We start from the raw sequence: 22038 nt of genomic DNA on the forward strand, positions 1-22038 counted from the left end.
TACAGGATGCTGTTCCCTTATATTGCATTTATTTATATTTACTCAGTTGGACTCGTGCCATGAACACAGCAGCTCTTAGTGTCTTCCCAACCACGCACCTTTCTAAAGTTCCTTATTAATTTATTTTTTCGCTTCCTTACTGCACACGTTTCAAAAGTCCCTTGTTTCCTATTTGTTTACATGCTAAAAGCATCTGCCCGCCATTTTCTTTTGTTCTAATTACTTTTGGTACAATCTCGGCACCTGCACCGGCACCGGCGCGGGTGCCACGATTGCATCAAAAGTAAGAAATGGAAAAAAAATGCTTTTCTACTTCTTTACTTTTGATGCAGTTGTGGCACCCAAGCTGGTGCCAAGATTGGAACAAAAGGAATGAAAATGAAAGAAAATGGCGGGCGGACACTTTCAGCATGTAAAGAAATAGGAAACAAGTATTTGCAATGCAATAAGTCTCGCATTTACGCAAGTTTAAGCTATTGGCATTGTAAATGACAATGGCTTCTATTTATGTTTTAAAAACCAAAACATAAATAAAAGGCATTGTTATTTACAATGCCAATAGCTCAAAGTTGCGTAAATGTGAGACCTATTAAATTGCAAGTGCTAGTTTTCATAGCATTCCAAAGTGTTGCACTAGATTTTTATGATTGGTACTAGGGCCCGTGTTATCCAGTGGGGCTACACTAGAATCAACTTGTTTGTACGACAGTGACTCTCCCAATGGGATGGAGGTGCTCGACAAAAAATACTAGTAGCGACCTTGCTATCTTCATACATGCCAACATTTCAGGAGAGCAAAGTGGGAGATTTAAAAAAAAAATCGGGAGAATGGGACTTTGAATCGGGTTAACGGCATGTATGGGCTTTGGAAGTGTGCTGCAGGATCGGACATTTGAAACGAAAATGCACGTTTTTTTCTTACCTTTCTGAAGCATGGAGCATAAGCCAGGCAGAGAGGGTGATGCAAGTGTTGGGCACTGGCCTGGTTGTTGCCAGTGCATGTACAACACCCCACCCCCCTGTGGCAGCCCGGGCTGGCACTGCCCCGCCCCCTACTTCGCAGGTCTTTAAAAGACGATTCCCTTGTTAATGACGCTTTGTTAGTTTTTCACCCCTTCCAGAGCCCCTGCATCGTCACTCTTTGTTGGAAGAATTAGCACTTTACACAATACCAAGCCCTCTCAGCTGAAACCCCAGAGGAATCGGGTTTTTGCTTGTAGGAATCGGGAGGCGGGAGACTAGCCTTCAAATCGGTAGTCTCACGCCTGAATCGGGAGGGTTGGCATGTCTAGCTATCTTGTGCCTGGCCCTGAGCAGTTTATTGAGCTGAAGCCTTAAGTGCTGCGTTTCCAGATTCAAAATAATCAAAAATATCCTTACCCAAAACAGCTATCCACCACCCTAACCACAAGCAGTCATTGAAGGAGTTCAGGGTGCCAGGAGTCTTGTGCTCTAATTAAGTGCTTGCTTTGTCTTATTAGCAGTATTCAGATATGACAGAATTTAGGTTATGTTTATGTTTATGTATTTATATTTGTATAGCGCATATGCCACCGTTCGGTCTCATACATAAACATAAACATAAGCCACTCATTGGATTTTGACACTCACTGAATCCTAAGGCTACAATTGGGCACTGGACATTGGTTTTTATGAGCTGACTGCATCTAAAAACTGTGAAATCTCCAAACCCTTAAGAACAGGGAAATGGGTGTAATGGTTCTGAAATCAGAATGGCCGGCTCAAACCAGTGTTCTTGTATCCCACATTGGATAGGGGTGAGGGTCTGGCAAATTACAGGTACAGGCTCACCCAGGGAGCTGGGTGTACTGGAGCCGCCTGTGGGCTCACCAGAAATGAAGAAGGGAAGTGTTCTGTCGCTTTGTGACTCACATGATGGATTCTCCTCTTCTGGTACTTCGGGCAGCTGGGCCTTGTGTAGAGCTTCCAGTGTTTAGGGCATTTCGTCGGCTCACAGGGCAGCCCAAGGCCCTCTTCTTCCACTGGCCACAACAGTGGTCTCCAGGAATCCAGACTTGGCATCAAGTGATGAGAGAACAGTGATCTAACAGTGGCACGACTCTGCCAGGACCTCTGTTCCTGGATGTCCAAACGATATTCAGGTTATTCGCTCAAGGAACCTGTATCTTCCCTTCTTTTCTCGCCAGGGCAGGTACCCTGACCCTTCCAAAAGTCTGCCTTATTCGGAATTTCAAGACTCTTAGCAAACAGGGAGATGCACATCTTCGTTCTCTTCTTTTAAGTGGTTTCTGAAACGAAGTATAAGGTTAGGCAGGTTTGTACTCATCAGGAAATGTATGTGGATTAATTCCAGACTGAGGCATAGATCAGGCTGCAGTTGCTAGGCAACAGCCAGCATACCAATAGATGGCGAAGGTGTTGCTGGCTGTGGGAATCTGTACTGAACAGAGGCAGCGGATGGCACCTACCCCCACCGAAGTGGCGAGAGTAGTTTATGGCGGGAGGATCCTGAGAGCAAGGATGAGCAGGTACTAACATGTCCACCATGGAGAAGGACAGTCTGCAGCACAAGATACGTGCATGCGCTAAAGTTTTTATTGGGAGCCTGCTATCGGTACTGCCGAATCCTGAATTTGTCGATTACCATTGCGGCCTACTCTTAGTTGCAGCCTTGCACTTCTCTCTCTTTTGCGCACTCATGCAGGTTCTTTCATATTTGCTTTGTTCCCTTGTCGGTGTTTGCTTAACTTTCTCTTCCGCTCTCTGCCTTTCCCTCTCGCTCTGGGTCAGCGACTGAGGATGAAATTTAAGGCACTGAAAGAAACACGCATCCTAGTACACACAAACAAGCATTGGCAAACACAATATGTTATGTTATAAGCAACTGGTAATGCACACAGCCACCCAAAAGGGTTTCCCGGTGCAGGGCAGATACAGGTAAGGAGTCCAATGCAGTAGACTAAAATAGCCAGGTCCCCAGACCTTTGCGGAAGATCAGTAATGAGCTGCAATTCCTTAAAGCTGCTGGGAGAGAGTTTCCCAGTTTAGGGTCAAGATATGCAAAGGAGCGACGTTTCATGTGTCAAACGAAACCTCGGTATAGAGAACAAGGTTGGTTCAAGGATCTCGGTGCGCGGGTCAGCTGATAAGGGACCACCATTTCCTGAATACAGCGAGATCCTAGGTCCCGTTTGCTCATATATATGTAAAGCACAATGCTTTAAACTCCGTGCTCTTAATGACCCTGAGCCAATGTAGTTCCTGAAGTAGATGAGAGACTGAGGCAGATTTCAGTAGCCAGAAAAGCAACTTAGCAGCAGCATTTTGAACTTTCTGAAGGCGATGCACCAAGGCCTTATCAGCACCGAGATACAGCACATTACCATAATCCAATCTGAATATGATTAAGGCCTGAATTACAGTTCTCTGAGCCGCTAAGGGAATCAACCAGAGAATCTTTTTCAGCCATCTGAGAACTGCAGAACAGGTGGCAGTAACTTTAGTCACCTATGGTTTCATGGAGAGTTTATTATCCATGAGCACGCCCACATTTTTGACCGTAGGAGACTGGGTAGGCAGGGTCCCGAAGGACTCCGGCCAGTGCCTAGGACCCAGCAGAAAGGCGTTCTTACCCCAAACCATGACTCAGCCTTGCCCCCATTATGCTTAAGTGAATTCTTATTCATTCATGTCCTCATTTTACCCATGGTTCTTTGCCAATAGGTCTCAGCAATGCCTTAGCTACTGGCCTTGTCAGTGTGAATTTATTTTAGCCATGCTGCCTAGTAGCACATCTGCTTTTCAGTATGGCTTAACGTCACTGAAAGCCCCGAATCGCAGGAAGTTGAGCCGCCGCCAAGTCTCTTCGCCTCCCCCCTTGTTGAGTATATTGTCCTGTGCCTCCTAGAACTAACAAGCACTTGCAAATCAATAGGTCTTGCATGTGTGAGAGTCTGCGCTGTTGGCATTGTAAATGACAATGCCTTTTTTGTGTTTTGAAACCTGCAAGCGGACAGAGGGGCTTACTCTGGTGTTACTGATTTCAAATCTGGACCAGAAGGCTGCATGCAGAACCGCAGAAGGTGCTCTAACCTTCTAATCTGTGCTGATGTGAATAGTTTGTATAACCTGCAAGTTACTCGTACTCCTACAACTTGCTCTGTACTCAACTGATCGAACCATGATTGCCAGCTGTGGTATGCACTTTGCACACAGATTTTAGTGTTTGTATATTTATAAAGCACCCAAAGGCCTCTAGACGTTAGAGCTTTTTATAGTAAGAACTTTACCTACATTTTCCTAGGAGGGTTGAAATATGTAGGTCATAGTTATACAATACCTGCTCCTAAAGAAGCCTTTAAGTATCAGTGAGCTATGTTGCCTGGGATTTGAAGCGGTTATCTGTAAATTATTTTCAAATGTGTAAAGAGAGTAGTTTATTCCACTGATTGCAATTGACATTAGATTGTGCAGCCAACTCTTTAGTAGATGTTTGCAATTTGGGATATTCAATAGGAAATATCGTTCTACCTTATTAGTATAGTCAATGTCTAGAAAACAAAAATATCTGATGGTTATTGAATAAAGGGAAATATAGATTTCCTATTCTCAACTCCACATCTATATACCTCAAAGATATACACATATATACCGTCATGGTACATATATGTGATGATGGGTATAGAAAATCTATACATGCCGGGTCTGGTGGCTCAATGAACTAATGCATCCACTGTAGGGGCTTGTGTTTGACCTCATGGTCACAGGTTCTAATCCCGGCAGGTCCACCTAGCCCTTCATCCATTTGAGGCCAATAAAATGAGTACCATTGGGTTGGGTACCAATAAACATCTGCTATTCAGCACAAAGATACCTACGGGTGAACGTGAACTTACAAATACATGTATTGTCACATACTTACCTGTTGATATTTTTTTGTCCTCAATATTATGGCTATGATAACAATATTCCCTACTTTTTTTGAAATTTAAACTTTATTGTTTAGTTAATTAAAACCATAACAATTTGATGAATGTCACACACAATTATAAAATTTATAAATTTGTGGCTTAAAAAAAGAAAAAAATATTACAATGTTAAAAAATTCAAAGCATTAATTATTCATATTGTTTTTATACGTTTCTCAAATGCCTGCAAGAACTTCACCAGCTTGCAGTGTATTCTTGGAGCAGTAGTATCCAGGCTTCCAATAATGGCTGATCTACATGTTCGTAGTTTCATGGACCGATAACTTTCCTTTAGGTGTGACCGTTCCTTGGATAGCATCTTACAGTGACAAATTATGTGTATTAGGTCCTCTTTAGGGCTACCACACAGTCGACAAGAAACGTCGTCAGGCAATTTCCAGGCAGGTTCATTTGCTCGTGTGGGAAAGTCCCCAAGTCTCAACGCCATCAGCTTTTTCTTAATAAAAATAGAATAAGTTGTTTCCAGGTATTTTGCAGCTGTCAATGTCTTATAGCCATTTATAACAGCCCATGAGTGCGAACGATGGGAGAACATTTCTTTGTCCAAGATTAACGAATGAAGCTTGGCCACTTTATTTAGGGTCTGTTTTAGGACAACAAATGACAGATTATTATCCCATAGGGTTTTTGAACAAGTTGTCTCCAAAGCTTGCATGAGAAATTGATTTGCTTTGGAATTCTTTTGGGATTTAAACTCTTGCCATAGGTAGGTATTCAGATTGTTATTACTTGCTTTTTGCTTGATCTGGTACCAGACCTTAATATACAAGTATTGTCTCCCCGGTATTTCGTTTTGTAGTCCAAATTCAAGTCGCAATTGCGCTGGTGATATCGTGCGTGGGAGACGTAATACTTTTTTGTATATTTTAGTTGTCAGGATGTTTAGTAGGTCGGCATTCTTTCCGTGCATTGCCACACTTGCATAGGTCAGGGTTGGGAGGATTTTGTTTGCCATTACGGTTAGAAGGGGTTTGAGTGATGGCCATTCCAATTTTTTTGCCAAGGTACTTAGTCCAAATATCAGAGCACCCGCTCCTTGTGTCAGATAGTTCTTCTGTTCTTTTAGTTTAAGTTTGTCATCTATATAAAATCCCAGATATTTGTAAACCGAGACTTTCTCTAGAGGTTTTCCTTTTAACCATATATCATGATGCAATCCACGGCGATTAGTAATCAACATGGTTTTAGTTTTTGAAATGTTTAATGACAACTTGTTTGCCATTAAGAAGTCCGACAGTTCCGTTACTAATCTGGTTAGCCCCACCTTTGTTAGGCTCAGGAGGACAATGTCGTCTGCATAAGCCAAATGCGTGAGCTGTAAATCGCCAAGTTTTGGTGGGTGGGCATTGCAGTGGTTCAATTTCGCAGAGAGATCTGAGATAAAGAGGTTAAATAAGTGTGGCGCAAGAACACACCCCTGTTTGAGGCCGATGGTTGTTAGAACTTTTCTCGACAGTCGTGATCCATCACCAATTTTTACTTGCGACCAAGTTTCAGAATAAAATAGCAACAAACCCATTAGGATACACTCAGGAATTGTCCATGATCTCAATTTCGCCCACAGCAGATTACGATCCACACTGTCGAAGGCCCCCTGAAGATCTATAAAACACATGTTCAGATCCTGTTTTCTACTCATGCACTTCTCCGCGATCATAGTTATGGATAGGATATTTGCTGTTGTTCCGATCCCTTTCCTGAACCCCGTTTGATTTAGGGGAATCAGTTCTTTCTCACTAGACCATATTCCCTACTTGATATTTACAACTTAGACTTGTCAACAACATGAACTGTTTTACTAGGAAGGCAAAATGGTGCCAACAAGTTTACTTGTAATTCATTACAATAGATTGATTATTAAACTGAACTATGCTGCCTAGGCGGAGAGTTTAATATGAGAAATATAGGTTCATCCACTGAAATTATGCGATGCTGAGGCTGCTTTGATTCCATATAATTGCACACATACTTACTATTGCCTCAAATTCCAACGTCTGTTTCAGAGTTTAATGATTTCAATAGCAACTGGCGATTCAATCTCATGAGTCAAAAGTTGCTTCTATTTTGCCCAGACCCTAATAATGTGTGCTAAAATAACAACATATCAAAATATTACTGGCACACAGTGTGCCTTGTAACACAGCATATTGTGTCTTTTGTTGGCGTTTATTACCAGTAGCCATGTGCATAGGTGCACGACAAAGGCTTGCAGTTTATAATAGGCAGAGTAGATAAGGTCCCTTACTGCGGATGGAAACTGACACTTTCAGATTATATACTTATCTCGGCAGTTTAGGTACTGAACTATTGTGCCGGAATCGTACTTTTGTATTAACAAAAAAAACAACAAAAAAGGATTCCATTTTGAAACTCTAGCCAAAACTTTCTTGTTGAGAATTCTTTAACCCCTTCGCTGCGGCGGCTATTCCGCCGCAGCGCTAAAGGGGCGCGGCGGCCGCATGCTGGTGACGGAGCCGCTCCGTCACCAGCCGCGGTTGAGCTATGCTGGTGACGGAGCGGTTCCGTCATGACCCGCCCCGCTCATTAGAACGCCCGCGCAGGCGCGAAATCAGCGCCGCGCAGGCGCGGCGGCCGGGCCATGACGGAACCGCTCCGTCATCAGCACAGCTCAACTGTAGCTGATGACGGAGCGGTTCCGTCATCAGCATGGAAGAGGTTAAGGGGGCTATGATCATCATCACTCAAAACTGACTTCCCCACAGAAAATTAAAACAAATCTTTCTGCCCACGAGAAACCAACTACTTCCTTTTCTGTGATGGAACGCTTTTCTTCATTTTCTCTAACATCTCTGGAAGTGGAAGCTACAGTACAAGCCCCCTGAAAAGGACAACCCTCGAGTCCATGGTCACTAGCATCAATTCCAAGGATGCGAAAACGATACTGTCACTGTATTGTTCCAATTATCACCCATCCCTTCTGTCACAGTTCTGCATAAGTATTCTGTTGTCCATGAAGCAAAATACCACATTATTATTATGTACAACGTTTCTGAAAAATGCTGTTTGCTAATATGGAAACCTAATCCACACCAACCGAAATCCAAAAACTCCTGACCTGTATTCTCTAACAATACGTCCCTACACCCCTTCATTCACCATTTAACAGCTACCTATCCTTTTCTACCCAAGCATGATGTCCTCGCTTCACTCCTCTTCTTTCTTACCCCTACAACTCAGAAAGCCTTCTTCTCCACGTCATCCCTCTTCATAACGTTGCCAGGTGGACACCTGTCATGTTTACCATCTTCCGTCAGCGGTGGTCTTTTAGCCAACAGCTTTTTGCTCACTAGGGACCATATGTAGGTATCCCGGCCGAAATTACTGAATTTCGGCCGTTACTGACCGGTATTTAGGGGTTGATATGTAGGAGGCAGGTTTAAGGATTCGGTAATTACCGATTCCTTAAGGAATCGGTAAAATACTGATTCCTTATTTTAAGGAATCAGTAATTATCGAATCCAAAAAGCTATGTAGGAGGCACTCAAGTGAGCGCCTTCTTGCATTCAGGATTCGTTATATAGCACCAACTACAAGTTGGTGGTAAATATCGAATAAATTTAACAAAGCAATTTTGTGCTTTTTTAAAGTGCAATGTGGCAGTCATACATGCCCTTAGGGCATGTTTGTGTGCCACATGTGCACACATGCACGATTCAGAGGTGCAATAGGGTGTCAATGTGACACCCTGCCACCCTTGAATATGTGCCCCCTATTACCGATTTTGTATTTACCGAATCGGTAATAGTGAATGGCTTCCCATTCATTCCTATGGGCCTCCAGGACAATAGGAATGAATGGGAATTATTGAATCGGTAAATACCTATTCTTAAATACCGAATCGTACCGATTCGGTAATATTTACCGAATTGTTTCCTACATACCATTTACAGATTCTGAAATACTGAATCAGTAAAATTCGGTATTTTAGAATCGGTGAATGTAGATTACCTACATATGGCCCATGGTCTTGTAGGCCAAGCCTTAGAACTGCAATATGAAACTACAAGACACAGAATGCAAATCTCCACAGTCTAAACATTCACGCGCCGGCCAAGTTGTGAAATATGACCCGAGCCCCAGTTCCCAACGTGCCTGCATCCTTCCTGGAAACCGGGCAGCTTCCCTAATAGGCTTGACACGCCTGTCTTGACTAGCCCGAAGCGGCGATAAATGTCCTCTGTGCACTCGGCTGTACGGATTAAAGTCTTGTAATTGCGGAAAGCCAATTCTCGAGTCTGCTGCAGAATCTGCACCCGTTCTTCATGCAGTCTCTCTGGCTCCTGACTCAGCTGCTCCACTCCGCAACCACTAAGTTCAAGGAGATAGTCTGCGAAATATGGCTTGTCCCGCCAGCTTTCCAGGAAGCTATCTTGGAAAATAGAAGCCAGTATACTCTCATCTTCCACTGTCTACATCTTGTAAGTGTCACAACCACAGCACTGAGGGAATTAGGAAGTACAGTTTAAGCCAATGGGAAGTGCGGAAAGGAGCCGCCATATTTAGCCTGTCAGCAGAGGCCTGTCTACTAACAGTGCAGCAATACTCACTTCCGTATACACACACAATGGGTAACGCAAGACGCCATCTTTAAAGTTAAACTGGAAACGCCTTGTTGGTTAAATTGACATTTTTATGTAAGCCGAGGAGCTGATGTGAAGGCATGCAACTGATGTTGACCATTAATATCAAAAGTATAACTTAGCCTAAAAACGCATGTTCCCTTCCACAGCAATAAATAATTTTATAATGTAGGATTTAAATCGGGGGTCTCCAAACCGGTCCTGGAGGGCCGGATCCATGCCAGATTTTTAAAATTAGTACATGTATCTCAATGGGGATATCCAAAAAATCTGGAATAGATCCAGCCCTTCAGGACCGGTTTGGGGACCCCTGATTTAAATGGTTTCTCATTTAAAATGTCAAAACTATAGCTAAGTTTATATTAGTTTTTTATGACCGATTTATATAAAAATCATTGCTATATCTCCTTACATTGGAGAAAACGCAAAATCTTCAGTCTTCCAGTTATCTACTACAAGAGCTGTCTTTCCTGCTGCCTCTCAGAATGCCTTAGGCAACCTTCTCAGGCTTTACTGTTTCCATTGCCAGCAGAAATGCGTAAGACATTGGGGCGGGACTTAGCGCTGGTTACACAGGCGAACATCTGGGCTGAGGCCAGGAAGCTTGCTGCGAGCAACAGATGACGAGTCCAGTCTGGGTGGGCGGGACCTAAGGGATACAGGGCGGACACCAACCCCGCTTCCAGAAAAGCCGGACATAAAAGAAACGACAATAGATCTCGCCAAGGCGAACAGCGTATGCGCTGGCAGGTGAGATCTTAAAATCTCTAAGGCGTGGATTGCGCTGGTCGTATCATAACACTTTTTCCAGTGACTTTCAGCCATGCTAAACAGCAGATGTGCTACTAGACAACTTGGCTAAAAGACATTCACATTGACAAGGCCAATAGCTTGGGCATTGACAAGCTCTATTGGCTTTTCCAGTGCTTGTTCGGTGTTGACTGGGTCTTGTTGAACAAATATGGAAGTGATAGTAAGAAACAGTTGAGGAGCTTTGAAGTGAAGCAAGGATGTTACATAATGACAAGAGTTGCTGTCTGGAGAACTGAGCAAATCTCGGGGTTGGCTGAACAGTTTGTGATTCTGTGCAATTCACTTACGCTTCCCCCTGCGTACAACAATTAATGTGTAATTTTGTAATGTTAGTGGTGAGCAATTAAAGCGCTCCAATACAATCGGCTTGTGTTAGCTCTATTGACAAGACGGAGGATGGAACAGGCACTCCAATACCATTGGAATGTGCAAATAAAAGTAGCAGTGACCAGGGAGGTAGTGGGGGGGACGGGTCAAGCAGGGGAGCTGGAGGGGAAAGGTAAATGGGCAAGCAAGAAGGGAGAGGGCGGGAGGAGCAACAATGAAGGGGAAAAATACCTTAGTTGAAATAGGATCAGTTGTGTGAGGTTAATCAACATACCCTAGTTATTGGGCGCAAGTTGGACATTTACAGGGAGAACCATTAGGTAAAAATGCTTGTGCCCCTGATCTTCAATCACTGTCACTACCACCATTCATCTCAAAGCCTGTCATGAAGGGGCACTAGCCTCCCTCACTCGTGGTGACTCGCCCCTGCTGATAAATAGTACAGGAAAGACGCAATTCACCAGCAGTGGGCTAGCATATCTTTAAATTTACTGGAGAAATAATGAGAGGCATGCCATAAAAGTATACATTGCAAAACAAACAGAAGGGCCAGGTAGGCTATTAATATCAAGTTGAAAAGAACCTTAGACTGACCGTTCTAAAGTCTCCGTGCTTTATTTCATGTGAGCTTGTAACTTTTTTAAGAACAAAATTGTAGCATTCATTTCATGTCATGGGATGGACAGCACATCATTTACAAGGACTTTGTTCTACATTCATAAATTGCTTCTTAATGATGTGTATTAATAGCCTACCTGGTCATTCTGTTTGTTTGGTAATATTAGAGTGGTCCAGGCCAAGTAGTGAAAGGAACCAATCCTTTCTTGTTCTTACAGAAAAGTATACATGGCAGGCCGAATATCTTTTCTGTACCGTGCTGCAAACTAAAGACCCTAGTTCAGAACATTCAGCTTTCAGTGGACTTCACTCTGATGGCTCGGACCTTCATGTAAAAATTTTTTTTTTTAAGATAAAGTCACTTTTTTCTATTGTGTATACCATGCTTTTCATAACCATCTTGTATTCAAAAGTATTTCATTAAAAAGATAGCATGGACAGCCTTTTTATATACCTCTCAGCTTTACAAGTTTGACAAGCGGTTGATTTAATATTCGAAATAGACGTGCGATTCCTTTTTTTTTTTTTCCTGGCCCTACTATACAACATCTATTTCCATATCGCTGCATCTCATCCCATACGTTAACATATCAAATACAGTGACTGTATTGTTGAAAAATTCCCGTCTTTTGCCTGTTGGAGGTAAATATAGCACTGTGTGGAGGATTTGTCAGGCAATGCAATATTGTAGACTGACTCCGGTTTCCCATTTAGTCACTTGATGGCACTATTGAGTTACTTTTAGGCACGGGGAATTAAAGTTAATAGACGAGCAAAGCTAGAGAGACTGTGCCGTATCATCATGTGAGCACTAGAAGTGTCAATATAAGACGTCTTAAGTGCTTGAGGAGCAAGAGCGATATTTTACCACCTTAGACTGTTGTAAATGGCTGTTTGTCACTGGAACCCTAAAAGAATGTGCTGCTTTTGGCTGGAAATGTAGCCGCATTTGTTGACAATTCGAAAGTAACGACAGAGCACAACAGAAAATACAATAACAAAACAAACAAGGAATTAAGCAAAACCAACCCCAATAGAAGTGAATAATAATAAATACATCGTTAGAATGCCACAAAAACACATCAGCACCAAAAAACACGTCACCACCACAACAAAATGCCTCATAAAAACCGTTGCCCCGACGCTTTGCGGGTTGCACTCACTGGAGCCACAATAACTACTCTGTGCCCAGGAATGGAATGTGCGGAAAATATGACAGGAATTGGCATGATGAATTTGAGAGATGTATCTTTTCTACAGTAGGCAATGTTTGATAGATGCCCAGTGTCTGAACATCACCCTGCCGCATCAGACATTACAGGCAGTTTTAAGGAAGGCAATATATATGACCCCCTATCACTGCTCTGGAGTGCTGCCTTGGATTGTGGGTCCTAAACCCCGAGTGTGGTAGATAATCTCATTCAGATTGAATGCAAACCGTGTTTGGCCCGTGTTTTCTTTTTGATGTTTTCAATCTATTTCCGTTGTAATTTTGAAATGACTAGAGCTTCAAGTGTCTTCTCTGGGTGCTGAGTGTTTTCAGAGGCCCAGAGTTCAACATTTCCAATTGTGATGGCAGCCATTGCAAGCTAACGGTGCCCTCGTTTGGGGGTAAATGTTGGGGAATTGTTTAATATTTTATATCCTGTGTCTTATTATGTGCTGTGTTGCGTGGTCGTGATTTTTCATTTCAATGAAAGTAAGAAGAATTTGATATTGTTGAAGAAATAAAACGGTATTGGGCCTGGGTTCTGTTTCAAAATATATGGCCATACATATTTTACATCCAGTCACCTTCAGGTTTGAATGACTCAACCACCTTCTAGCACTTTATCTTGTTTTCTAGCATAAACTAATGTGCCTTATTGCTCAACAAGATTAGAGTTCACTGAAACGTGCATTGAAGCTGTTTTAGCAAACCTGATTTATCAATAAGAAAGCAATAGGCGTTTGTAAATTGCATTACTATAAATACTCAAGTACGCAAGCTGGATAAGCGCCATTTTGAAGTGATGCAGAATTAGCAGATACTGTTATGGAGGTCAGAGGAAAGTAATGTATACTACAGAACACGATTACTGCTAATGAATAGGAATCTTTGGGTGCTGGAGGGGGTGTCGTCAATACATGGTCAAACACTTTTGTTGGTTGCCTTAACCCCTGCCCATGTTATTGTCAAAATCTGGCAGCTAGAATGCAGCACCATTGAAACTGGCGTGCGAATACTCAAACAGTCGGTCAATCTGGAGTCTCTAGCCTAGTGTAGCTAGCGAAAGGGTATTGACTCATCCGTTGGCAGCATGGTGCCCACATGCAATGTACAGGGATGCATGCAGTGCTGTGGGCTCAGTGTGGCTTATGGCTAACTATATAAACATCTGTTAATACAATAGACCCAGTATAATTGAATTAAATAGCATTTCTGCTCTGTGATATCAGGGATTTCCAAAGCATGAGCCATTTGGAGGTGCTGGGAAGGGTGGTCGTGAGGCTCATGTATTCGGTGTTGAAAATCATTTTTGGTAAGAAAGTTTTTCTAATTTTTCTTCTGTATTCACAGTTTGGCTGGAAGAGGGATGAGTTTGACTTACTGGCAGCAGGAAGGTAAAGAGTGCTATGAATCCTATTGTGCTTAAGTAACATACAGTGTGTCAAGTGCTTGAGATATCAACTGAATATACACTAACATCCTTCTCCTAACTATTCACTTCTCAGGGCAATAATGCCTATGTGGGTATAACGGACTTGGCATTGCACTTCTGCACTACCTACTTCAGTGTTTCCTTTTCTATTCCACATATTTGCTGCTTCACCTACGGGGACTACAGCTGTGCTCATCTAATTTCAGTTTCCCTTTTGCCAGCCTCTGTAACAAGCCTGCTACACAAGCCACTTATTTTGTTTTAAGATCCAAATAGAAGCCTCTCCGGTTTCCCAAGGAATTGCGATTTAAGGAAATGTTGACAACAAACTTCTCTTCCTGCTAGCCCATTGGCCAGAAAATAGATTCTGTGCAAAGGAGACCTTCTTCTTTGACTAAGGGTCTGTGTAGACGGAGCCAAGACTGTTTTTCTTAAGAAGATGAACAACACAACTACACTCACTTTAAATACTTGAACTTTTTCAGGAGCCTCAACTTACATTTATGCAGATACGTTCGGTGACTCGCCCCCAGGACACCTACTGTCATCAGATCTAGTGTGTGTGTCCAGTTTACCACTGTTGACAGAGAACAGGATTTGGTCCATGTATATTTCCTCATCAATTCGAACTTATGGTATGGTGCTAATGCCTTTATTGTTCTCTATCATGGAGATGGCATACACATGAAATTGACATGGGGTCTTCTGGATGTGTTTTTGGAAAATCCGAACAGGATACCATAGGTAGAATGACCTTGTACCACCAAATTGGCTTTGCGAAGGAGAAGTGAATCTCCCCTTATTGTTTATAACTAATCAGATCGGAGCTGGACGATGTCGAACAGCCCATCAACACCTTGGCTTCTGAAAAAAGTCACCATAGAAGAATACGTTTTGCCACCAAGTAGGGGGAGATGAATGGGTGTAGTAAATGAGCATCAGCGGAACCTATAGTTGACAATAGTCTACCTTGAGGTAAAGATCAGCTGAGTCCATCTTGCTGTTAGGTGTAGATGGGGAAATGCCTTTCACATGACCGGAACATGAGCTCTGTCGGCCTTTGAAATATCTTGATGTGGCTTCAGCCCTGACGGAAATGTTATAGTAGTACCTCACCTTTTCAGGATAGAGCAGACGTGTATTTTTGCTTTTTTTTTAGATGGAGGGGAAGCAATAGAGTTTCCAATTTTTGTCTTTTGCAATATTTGCAATCTTTCCTCATTTAAGTTCACCTCCACCTGTACAAAAGTATTCCTTCGCATTGCTAGGTAATTTTCAATGCTTTGCATGATCATTCTGACTCATCTGCCTTTAGTTACTTTCATGTACTGATGGCTTGCAAGAACCAACTAAGAAAGCTTTTTCTAAATGCAAATACAATAGATTCCCTTCTGATCTTTTGTAAATATTTGCACGTTTTTCCATGTACATTTATATTTGTCTATCCTACCATGCATTGCCTCACATACATTGCTTTTTAGTAAGCTATGTTTTCTGTATTAATGATTTTCCTCTTTTCGTCTTGTAAATGTCTGCACTTTATGCCATATATACTTCTATTTGGGTTCTTTCAGGATCAGATAGCAATTGTCCTATTAAAATGTTTTTATGAGATTTCATGCACCATATAAATATTTAAATAAAAATGTTAATATGCTAATCAAGCTCAGGCACGGTGGAAAAGGTATTCAATTTGTAACCTAATTTTCATAAAAGTCTTACTTTAGATTCTGAGAATCTGCCCCTTTGCGAACGGTATTTCGCTTGATGCATCTAGCTGTTAGTGCCCTCACCGAGTCTAGAAGACAAGGTAGCGCTCACACCAGAGGTAGACTTCAAGATGGCCACCTTCCTCGTGAAATGTATTTGTGATTCCAAAAAAGGTAAGGACAGGTCCTGGCGTTCCTGCCATGACAAACTCCTTGACATAGCCGCCCCCCTCTGCAAGATATTGGATGTGGCAGAAGATGCTAAGGCATCAGGTTACTTGATCTCTCCAGAGGCACTGCCCAGCTTGGCCCAGTGGGCCACCACTTTCTTAGGGAATGCTAATTGTGTGATATCGACATAAAGACGCTGATCACTCCTAATCAAGGTGGACCTGAAATTAGGAGATCTAGCAAAGGAAGAGACGGGCCTGTGGCCCCAAGGGAACCTATTTGGGGACCCATTTATTAAAGAACTGAGTACGTTCGTGAACACTTTCAGTTCATTAGACAAGGCCTAAACATCCATCAAGCATATTTTTACATTGCATTATTTTGGGGGAGCTGGTTGTGGCAGGGGGCGCTCGACCAACAGTGCCTTCCATCAAGTCTTCTCCAAGACAGTGTCCCATCGAGGACAATGGCAGGACGCCTCCAGATTTGGACATTTCTACCCGACAAGGACCTACCTCCTTCATTGGGGTGGCAGAGGTGGCTCCGGTTCGAGAAGCAATGGCACTTTAAACAACTCACAAGGTATGAATACAGAACTAAAAGGGCTTGGAAATTGAGGGCCACTTAGTCCAATTCGCAGAAAGCTGGGAAGCCCTTTCATTGGATGATTGGGTCCTCCAAACGGTCCAGGGGTTCCAAATAGAATTCTGCGGAGTTCCCTCGCAACCACACTGGCCAGCTCCTCTGGCTTTTTCTCAGGAACAGTCTAGGTTGGTTCAAACAGAGGTTACCCAAATTTTGAAAAAAGGGCGATCCGCGCAACTTCCCTGCACCCCAGGGGTTTTCTAGGCAATCTCTTTTTGGTGGAGAAGCGAGATGGGGGTCAAAGGCCGGTGATAAATGTCAGAGTTCAACGAGTGGTTGGTCTACCACCACTTCGAGATCGAAGGCATCCATCTCCTCCGGTATCTTTTGCAAGTTTTGAATTGGATGGTCCGCATGAACCTCAAGGATGCTTACCTAACGATCCCCATCTTCCCTCCCCACAGGCGTTTTTTATGATTCGTATGGATGTCGCAAATATTCGAATTTACCTACCTTCTTTATGGTCTGTGTTCTGCCCCTTGGTGCTTCACCAAGTTAATGAAACCAGGGGTGGTGCACCTCAGAGCCCAAAGGGGTGAGGTTAATTGTCAATTTGGACCATATCCTGCTCATGAATCAATGTCCTACATGGTTGAGGTAGCAATTACAAATGACCATTGACCTGTTAGAGGGGCTGGGCTTTGTTGTCAATGAAGGGAAAACTTCCCTCCCCCCGACACAAAGCGTGCAATGTCTGGGGTTCCTCGTGGACTATGTGAAAGCCTCCCTCAGATTTCCGTCTAGCAAGTTGATGAAGATAAAATACGAACTCCGAAAGATGCTGTCCAAATCACAAGTTTTGCTGCGTCAGCTGGCACAGATAGTGTGACTGCTGTCGTCCTCCATCCAAGCCATATTTCTGGTACCCCTGCACTACTGGACCCTCCAACGCCTAAAGATGTCTCATCTGCAACGAGGCCTGACTTACTCTCAGTCAATACTGCTTTCGGAGGAGGCGAGATAGGAGTTGTAATGGTGGATGTCCCAAATGAAGGCCTGGAAAGGTCAAGCAATCTTCGGCTCCCAACTGGACCTGGTGGTAGAATCAGATGCCAGCGGTTTAGGTTGGGGAGCTCGATGTGGGGATTTTTGTCACAGAAGGAAACTGGTCTTCCGAAGAAAGAGACCTTTGCATAAACTGGCTAGAATTATTGGTGGGGTCGTTCGCAATCAAATGCTGGACAAAAGACAAGGTGCAATATTCGGTTCTTCTCAAAATGGACAATGTGACGGCTGTGCGCAACGGCAACCACCTCGGAAGGACGAAGCCACAGGCTCTTTTAGATCCAGCCTCATACTCTCTGGGCTTACTGTCTGTCTCGTCAGATCTTGGTGGCAGCGGAGCATCTACCGGGGAAGGCCAATCGAGTGGCAAATTGGCACTCCAGACACTGGAAAAACGTCAGCCGGTAGAAGTTAAACCCGCAGGTGTTCCAACGTATTCAGGAAAGGTGGGGACCATTCTCCATCGATCTATTTGCCTCTCTGATGGACTTTCAGCTGGGCAGATATTGCAGTTAGAGGCTGGATCCAAATTCAGTGGCAGCAGATGCATTCCTCCAGGACTGGAGCACGTAGGCGGGGTATGCTTTCCCGCTGTTCGCGATGTTCATGTGTCTGTGCATCATCTGCGGTGACAATAGGCAGATCTGGTGGGGTTTACCCCAATTTGGAGATCTCAAGTATGGTTTCCAGTTCTGATGGAACTTTCTTGGGATTCTCCAATACCCCTAACCCTGTTTCCGGATCTCCTTCAGGATCCCCAGGGCAACATTCATCACCTGGTTCTGGCATGTTCCCTATACCTCATGGCATGGAGGATTACACAGGTTGGAAAATCCCGGGCATTTCAAGAACAGCTTCCTCCTTGCTTATTAAAGCCTCGGCAGATAGTATAAATAAACATTACTAGTCCACTTGAACAAGGTGGCTGGGTTGGTGTGTTCAACGCCAGGTGGATCCCCTGGGGTCGGACATTGTTCATATCCTGAATTTCTTGACAAACTTAGCCTCCAATGGCTTGGCTATAGATCCATCAATTCCGCTAGATCAGTTATTTCAGTGGGTCATAACCCAGTCGATTGGCATCCAGTCAGAGAGCACCCGCTGGTATGCCAGCTTATGTGGGGCAATCGCTTATTAATTCCCTCAGAAGAAAGATATTCCAGTCTATGGGATGTGAACTAAGTTCTAGATCTCTTTAAGTCATGGCCATCGAATAATTACCTGTTAAGGAAACAATTGCCGGCAAAGTTGGACACTGTACTGTGTTTAATTTCCTGTTGAGGGGTCTCAGAAGCGGTATCTTTCCACATTGCTCAAAGAACAAAGAGTAACTCAAGAATTGTTTCATACCCAGCCTTTCCTGATGTTCAAAAGTTGTGCATGTTTAGAACCATAAAGCATATCCGTCCTCATAGGGAGAGACAGTTGCTGATCGCACTTACTAAACCTCATAAAGCTGATTCCTCTCAAACGATTGCCATATGGGTTCGGTGTGTGATGCAGGAGGTGGGTATTGATGCTTCCAAACTTGGTGCCCATTCCGATCGAGGTACCATGGCGTCTAAGGCCTTCCCCTTGTGGACTAGATTGGAAGATATTCTCAATGCAGTGGTCTGGTTATCCAATTCCACTTTTAAGAAATGTTACTTTGAACTAATCTCCAATCTGGCTTCCTTGCTGGTGCAAAAGCTTTAAACAACCCTAATCCTCGCCTCCGGGTCCTGAGAGGATTAGAAGAAAAGCCTATTCCTCACCTCTGTGTCCTTAATAGAATTGAAACTTTCTGTTTCTATAGCTGTGAAATTTGTCATTCATCCACAAATTTGAAGTGTTTCCTGGCATGAAGTAGTGTGGCTCACTGGTTAGAGGCGGCAGACCCGAGAGCAGAGGACGGCCCGGGACCAGGGTTCGATTCCCGGCGCGGCAGGTTTCTGGATCAGGGTCAGCGGACACGATAATTCTCTCGCCTCGGTGCCCACTCTGATCAGCGATCACACTCTGCAACTCTGGGCATTAGCTTGCCTCATCTTCACTAACGGCCCCACCAGACCGCCGGGGATGCCTGGTCTCACCCTGGAGATACCCATTAAGGGACCATCTCTCAGGGAAGCCAGGAAGGGTTTCGCAGCGGTCGAAGCGCCTTGGGACCCTACGGGTAAGTAGTGCGCTATATAAATGCCAATACATTTACATTTACATTTACATGCAGGAGATATTTAGATGTTATTCTGGCCTGGGACACAATAGCTTCTTTAGCTTCTCAAGGACTGAGAGGCCAATGGTGGTGTTGAAGTCATAGGTGCTCCCACTTAATTCAGCTGTTGTTCTGACACCATATTGTGGGTTCCAGGCCCACTGAAAGGATATTATTGAAGACATCACTGTCCCCGGCACTCTAAAAAGCGACAGGGTAGTGCAGCGGTAGATGGCTATTTTTTTGGAGGATGCTTTATTGCCACCGGCCTCTAAATCACCCAGCCTACCCACAGTTTGTGGGAAAGTAAAAGAAAACTGTACAAGGAATATTCTCAGAGCAGTCCTGCTCAGTGGATTGACTGATTAAAATGTGCTTTGTTTGCAGTAAAATATTCTGTGCTGGATCAAGTGCAACAGGCTCAATCTTGTAGGCCACGTGGGAGTGACCTGGGCAGATATTGCAGCTCCCACTCCCGGGCTCTTACCGCTCCATTTTCTCTGAAATGTTAACAATTGTTCTGGTTTGTTTGAATTCTTTTTGGGACTCAAATCTTGTGCATATTTTTTCGTAGCAGCCACACATGCACTGTAGGTGGATTCAGTGCTGAAAAGGCACTGCCACTAGATCAGTTGGTGCCTTTAAGCTAGATGTCTGTCCAGCCAGTGGAAAGCTGGTCAGTGGAAGCCATATTGTTTTTCGTTGTGGTTGACTTACTCAATGTAAGAGTTGGCCTGAGCCATGAATTCATGTGTTGAAAAAACAGATTTCCAAAGGATTCCTGAATATGGTTTCAAATGCTGCATGAATGTTTCCTCTGTGTGACAGCTGCATAAGAGACCGACCTGGGCACCCTTGCATCGGAGACCTATCTTCAATTGCAAATTAAAGAGTGCTTGGGTTTCTATATCTCTCTGGACATCTTCCTTCTAGTTTATTTTTATTTTTTAAATAACCTCATATGTAAGTGTGTCGCGTGTACCTCCGTGCTGGACACCTTCTTCTGATCACCTGAGAAGGCCAGCTGTTTTGGTTAGGTTGGATCACTTTCACGTGGATCTAGGAGTTTGGAGATCTCTTTATTCCTGAGCCGAAGACATATCAGTTAGTGTCATAGGCACACTTTATCAAAAGGAGTTCCCGGGCGGATTTAAAATACATTTGCATTTCAGACGCCTTAGAGCCATAACTTATGCATTTCCCATATATAAAACAAGCCCATTTTAGGGAGGCGCCCACATCTGTCAACGTTTAAATGACCCCATATAGTCTTTGGGAACAGAGATAGGCCTGGTGAACTCTTCTGCGCCAGCTACATTATCTGTTTGAGTCCAGTCCAGAGTCGAGCAAGGAGGGCGCAGTGACTTGTGTGCGTTCACCATTGTAAACTGGGACAGGAAAACTATATTTGTTCATGGAAAACAGAGTAGGGTCTAATGTTCTACAAGTGTATGCCTTAATTATAAATAGGAGATTGGATTTGTAATCGGCATTGAAACATCATCAAGATATCTACGATCTAATTGAGGATGAAGCCCCCGATGTCTTAGCCATTACTGAAACCTGGCTTCAGGACGCGGATGCTGCTATTTCCAATCTAGCATGCCCCCCTGACTATTCTATGTTCACTCTTAATAGATCTTCCAGAGGCGGTGGCATAGCACTCATAGTTAGGTCTTGTTTTACCTGCGTGTGGAGCGGCCTTAACATTGCCGGGTGTGAAAGTGCCTCTTTCAAGATCTCAGTCAGTCCCCAGTTTACGTTCTCTGGGATGGTTGTGTATCGTCCGCCGGGTAGTGATGTGGTGTTCAGAAATTCATTCCCCGATGCTGTTGGCACACTTGTTCTAGATTGTGCCAATTATTCCATCTTGGGTGATCTGAACCTACATTTTGATACTCCTTCCAACTTGACGGTACGCAGCATTTCTGCTGACTTAGAGGCCTTGCAGCTCTCCCAGCTGGTCTCTCAGCCTACCCATATGGGGGGACATATCCTTGACCCCTTCTTTACTAATCTGCCAGACTCTAAAATCATATCTATTTCTCCGTTAGCGTGGACCGACCATTCCCTGGTGACCATTCAATGTCCTATACCTGTGACCCCTTCCATCCCTTCGGGCAGACAAGTATCTAGGAGGCTCTGGAACAAACTCAGGCTAGAAGACTTTCATCGCCTTCTAGCTGAAGTTCCGTTGGGCCCATTCAATGGCGTGGAAGAGGGCTATGAGCATTTTTGCTCTTGGATTACCAGGGCACTGGACACTCTGATCCCCATCGTATCGAGCAAAATCAGTACCAGGGAGTCGAGTCCCTGGTATGACAGCGCCTTACGTGCCTTGAA

The 22038-nt window shown here is 43.8% G+C and overlaps 1 protein-coding gene across 1 annotated transcript in view; it reads left to right on the forward strand.

Moving 5' to 3' along the window:
• Positions 1–22038, forward strand: part of LOC147728555 (uncharacterized) — a 703293-nt gene that overhangs the window by 135775 nt on the left and 545480 nt on the right. Inside the window, exon 7 of the mRNA XM_086962332.1 lies at positions 13890–13933. Coding sequence (XP_086818458.1) covers positions 13890–13933 — 44 coding nt within the window. The remainder of the gene's footprint in view (positions 1–13889; positions 13934–22038) is intronic.

This window comes from Lissotriton vulgaris, chromosome 3_1 (genome assembly GCF_964263255.1).
Source record: "Lissotriton vulgaris chromosome 3_1, aLisVul1.2, whole genome shotgun sequence".
Taxonomy (NCBI): domain Eukaryota; kingdom Metazoa; phylum Chordata; class Amphibia; order Caudata; family Salamandridae; genus Lissotriton; species Lissotriton vulgaris.